This window comes from Cebus imitator, unplaced genomic scaffold (assembly GCF_001604975.1).
Source record: "Cebus imitator isolate Cc_AM_T3 unplaced genomic scaffold, Cebus_imitator-1.0 Scaffold364, whole genome shotgun sequence".
NCBI classification, from domain to species: Eukaryota; Metazoa; Chordata; class Mammalia; order Primates; family Cebidae; genus Cebus; species Cebus imitator.
Genome location: NW_016107679.1, coordinates 1,427,144 through 1,431,996, shown reverse-complemented (window position 1 = coordinate 1,431,996; position 4,853 = coordinate 1,427,144). Strand labels below are relative to the sequence as shown.

The 4,853-nt window shown below is 46.2% G+C and overlaps 1 protein-coding gene across 1 annotated transcript in view; it reads right to left on the bottom strand.

Moving 5' to 3' along the window:
- The window catches only part of LOC108288095 (lysine-specific demethylase 4C-like), a 51,769-nt gene that overhangs the window by 10,209 nt on the left and 36,707 nt on the right, over nucleotides 1-4,853 (bottom strand). The window contains exon 2 of the mRNA XM_017506884.2: nucleotides 76-235. Coding sequence (XP_017362373.1) covers nucleotides 76-219 — 144 coding nt within the window. The 5' untranslated portion in view covers nucleotides 220-235. The remainder of the gene's footprint in view (nucleotides 1-75; nucleotides 236-4,853) is intronic.

Genomic DNA, 4,853 nt, shown 5'->3' with positions numbered 1-4,853 from the left:
AAAAAAAAAAAAAAAAAACTAAGAATATAAAGCCCATGTGATTGTGTTTCATTTAAAGCATTTGAGGATAATCACCTTTGCAAGACCTGCTCGATGGGCTCCTTTAGACTCCATGTATGCAAGGTATTTGTTGAACTCCCGGAACTCCTCCATGGAGGGTCTGAAGGTCATTATCTTACAGCTGGGGTTCAGAGGACTTTCCGTCTCAGCCACCTCCATGATGGCTCGGTGAGTTCTGCAGAGAAGACAGTAGGGTCAACAGAACTGAATTATTACGTGCTTTAGGTCATTTTTCCCAAATACCATATCCAGTTCCCCCAGCAGGAACCCTTCTCTTTCAGTTACTCTTCTACCATTCCCTTCTACCACTCTCAGGGAGACGCCCTCATCTCCACATGAACCCCTGAACAAACAAGGGCCTCTAGTCATTCCAATTACCAAGTTCCCTATTCCTGGCAGACAACTGCTGACCTGACTGTACCGCTGACCTCCTCAAAACCCTTCCAAGTAAAAATGAATTTTCTTTTTTTTTTTTTTTTTTTTTGAGACAGAGTCTCGCTCTGTCGCCCAGGCTGGGGTGGAATGGTGTGATCTCGGCTCACTGCAACCCCCGCCTCCCGGGTTCAAGTGATTCTCCTGTCTAAGACTCCCAAGCAGCTGGGCGCCGACCACCACACCCAGCTACTTCTTTTTTTGAGACGAAATCTCGCTCTGTCACCAGGCTGCAGGACAGTGACAGGATCTCAGCTCACTGCAACCTGTGGCTTCCTAGTTCAAGCAATTCTCCTGCCTCAGCCTCCCAAGTAGCTGGGAATACAGGCACGCACCATCACGTTCCACTAATTTTTGTATTTTTAGTAGAGATAAGGTTTCATCATGTTAGCCAGGCTGGTCTCAAACTCGTAACCTCAGGCAATCCACCCACCCTGGCCTCCCAAAGTGCTAGGATTACAGGCATGAGCTACCGCACCCAGACGTAAAAATGAATTTTCTAACCTTCCAAGTTTACAAAAGATGTTGCTTCTACATACCAGTTCCAAAACAGACTGACTCACATGCACACCTATACAAAAGCCTAGTCTAGACTGAATAGAGAATGTTAAAAATCCTTAGCAGAGTTTACTCAGGTGTGCTTCCAGAATGCCATATCATGCCTTCCTATAGTAATTTACAAGCCATCCATTCAGCAAAATTGCCAGACACTGGGCAAGACACAGAAAAGGATGAGGATGGAGACAGAAAGGGATGAGGTTTGTCTTCACCTTTCAAGCTGTCTAGAGGCTGAACAAACTTCCATATAAAAATGTACACAGAAGCAGGAAGCAGTGGCTCATGCCTGTTAATCCCAGCACTTCAGAACCAGGCAGATTATATAAGGCCAGGAATTCAAGACCAGCCTGGGGCAACATGGTGAAACCCCATCTCTACTAAAAATACAAAAAATTAGCCAGGCATGGTGATGCACGCCTGTAGTCCCAGCTACTAGGGCGACTGAGACAGGAGAATCACTTGAACCTGGGAGGTGGAGGTTGCAGTGAGCCGAGATCACACCACTGCACTTCGGCCTGGGTGATGGAGTGAAATTATGTCTCAAAAAAAATACGTACACAGGAAGAAGTAACTAACTCCAACTGGGTTTATGAGAATTCATTTTCCCAGAAAGGAGGAGAGTTAAATCTTTTAAGAGGGTACAGGAGTTGGCCAGACAAGAGAAAGGGCACTCTGGGCAGTGGAAATATCTAGAAGTACTGGCTGAATGGAGAGGAGTTTAATAATGTGTCTGGAGCATAGAAAGCAAAGATTATAGGATATCAAAGTAGAAGAGTGGGCAGGTTTTGCTATCTATGAAAACATAGGCTTAATCTTGCTGTCAATAAACAGGATGATTCCTTCAGCAAACATTTACTGAGCCTCTAACATGCGACAAGCATATAGAATGCAAAGGTGAGTAAGAAGCACTGAAGTGGCTGCTTCAGGATGGAGTCCCATCCAACCTTCTTCTAAGGACCTGGCATCTGACAGCACAAACAACAAATTCTCCTGCAACAAAGTTTTCCTTTTTTTTTTTTTTTTTTTCAGTTTAATCTGCCTGACAGAAAAACTGGGAAGTGAGGGATGGGGCAGATAAAAGGAAGAAACATTATGGGATACTAAGAAGTTAAAACAGCCAGGCACGGTGGCTCATGCCTGTAATCCGAGCATTTCGAGAGGCCGAGGCATGCGGATCACCTGAGGTCGGGAGTTCAAGACCAGCCTGACCACCTTGGAGAAACCCCATCTCTACTAAAAATACAAAATTAGTCAGGCATGGTTGTGCATGCCTGTAATCCCAGCTACTCGGGAGGCTGAGGCAGGAGAATTGCTTGAACCTGGGAGGCAGAGGTTGCAGTGAACCGAGATCATACCATTTGCACTCCAGCCTGGGCAACAAGAGTGAAACTCCATCTCAAAAAAAGGAGTTAAAGCACAGCAGGGATACAGATAGTGATGTAATCATCATTCATTTAAAGAAAGTTTAGCTGGGTGCAATGGCTCACAGCACTTTGGGAGATCCAGGCACGCAGATGACCTAAGATCAGGAGTTCGAGACCAGCCTGGCCAACATGGCAAAACCCTGTCTCCACTAAAACTACCAAAATTAGCCAGGTATGGTGGCAGGCACCTTTAATCCCAGCTACTGGGGAGGCTGAGGCAGGAGAATCGATTGAACCCAGGAGGCAGAGGTGGCAGTGAGCCGAGACCATGCCACTGTACTCCAAAAATAAACTCGTTTTGTTTTAGTTTTGAGACGAAGTCTCTCTGTCACCCAGGCTGGAGTGCAATGGCACAATCTTGGCTCACTGCAACCTCTGCCTCCTGGGTTCAAGTGATTCTACTGCTGCAGCCACCCAAGTAGCTAGCATTACAGGTGTGCACCACCACACCCGGCTAATTTTTGTATTTTTAGTGGAGACGGAGTTTCGCCATGTTGTCCAGGCTGATCTCGAACTCCTGACCTCAGGCGATCCACCCACCTCAGCTTCCCAAAGTGCTGAGACTATAGGTGTGAGCCACCGCACCCAGCCTAGAACCAGCATCTATCTCACAATGTACCCATGAAGAGCTAGGAGATACATAAAAATTAAACCTTGCCATCCTTTAGGAAATTACCATCAAAAGGAAAGAATAATCCGTACCAAATTACCACATGGTAGAAAATATTCTGGATTCTTCCTGACTCAGGAAGGGAGCTTACAATAGGAAAAAACCTTCCAGGCTACCTCCTTACCCGCCTCTGTTCACTTGTACTCAGGAACACACCCCCGAATCCATGGGCTAAAGGATAGAAGCCTCACTCTGTATAGTAAACACAAAGTCCTTTAGAAGCGTCTGGATCTGGGCCTAGTGCAGTAGCTCACACCTGTAATCCCAGCACTTTGGGAGGTCGAGGTGGGCAGATCACCTGAGTCCAGGTGTTGGAGACCAGCCTGAACAACATAGTGAAATCTCATCAAAAATACAGAAATTAACAGGCGTGGTGGCGGGCACCTGTAGTCCCAGCTACTCAGGAGTCTGAAGCAGGAGGATCACTTTAGCACCCAGGGGGCAGAGGTTGCAGTGAGCCAAGATTGTGCCACTGCAAGCCCAATCTAGCCTGGGTGATAGAGTGGGACCCTGTTTCAACAACAACAACAAAAGCATCTGGGTCTGGCCTTCATCTAGCTATTGTGGCCTTGTCCACCATCACTGTCTGTACTGTACTTCATGCTCCAACAATAGTCACTGACTTGTGCTTCTGTAAACAAGCAAAGCTTTCTGCGTTTTTGCACGTTGTTCTTCCTCTCAGTGCAGCCTCTGCCTGCTTCCTCACCTGACAAACTCCTTCCTACCCTTGAGAATCCTAACCATATGGAACAGGTCTGCCTGACCCATCCCTGTGTTCCCAACTTCCTCTCTGCGTTCCTCATTATAGCAGTTGCCTGTTCCAACTGTTGGCACTTCCAACCACCCACTGAGCCATCAGCTCCTCCAGGGAAATGTCGGCTCACCACCTCTTTAAGCCCTAGCATACAGTCTGGTACCCCAGCCTGGCTCACAGTATCTGCTGCAATAATTATTTGCCAGCTGAATGAAGGAATAAGTGCCAAACTGTTAACATATTTACATAATGATACCAAATTCAGGAAAAGGAAAGCATTAGTTCCAAACACAGAAAAAGTTACCTAGAAAACAGACTCATCTGCATGACTGGTAAAGAATAATGCAACAGAAAAATCTGAGCAGTGAGAAAAGGGAAGAACCCTACATATCACCTTTGTAGAAACATTTGGTACACAGAACGCAGTGTTCATTTTCCACAGGCTAAAGAACAAGGGTGGCCTGAAGACCATTTCTCTAGGCAGAAGAAGAAGCCCCTAAGAAAGAAAATGGGAATCCACTGAGTCATTCAACATATAGTTATTGAATGCCTAACTGCTGGGTAGCCATTCACCAGAGAACAAAGTCCTGACACTAACTGTATGAAACAGACAATAAATAGTACATGCTATGAAGAAGAACCAAGGGTAAGGGGATAGAGTGCAAAGGAAAGCAGTGGCTATTTAATATAAGGCAGACAAGGGAAGGCACTTCAGAGGAGCTGAGGCCTGATGGAGGGAATTAATCATACGGATACCTGGAAAGAGAGCATTTTAGGTTGAGGTAACAAGGAAGGAGACGCTCAGAGTCTTCAAGGAACAGCAGAGAGACATGTGGCTAGAACTCAGTAAGCAAGGAGGAGAATGGTGAGAGACGAAGCTAGGGAGAAAAGGAGTTTGGCATTCACTCTGCATGAAATGGGAAGGGATCCTGGGGTTCCTCCCCTTCTTATGTAT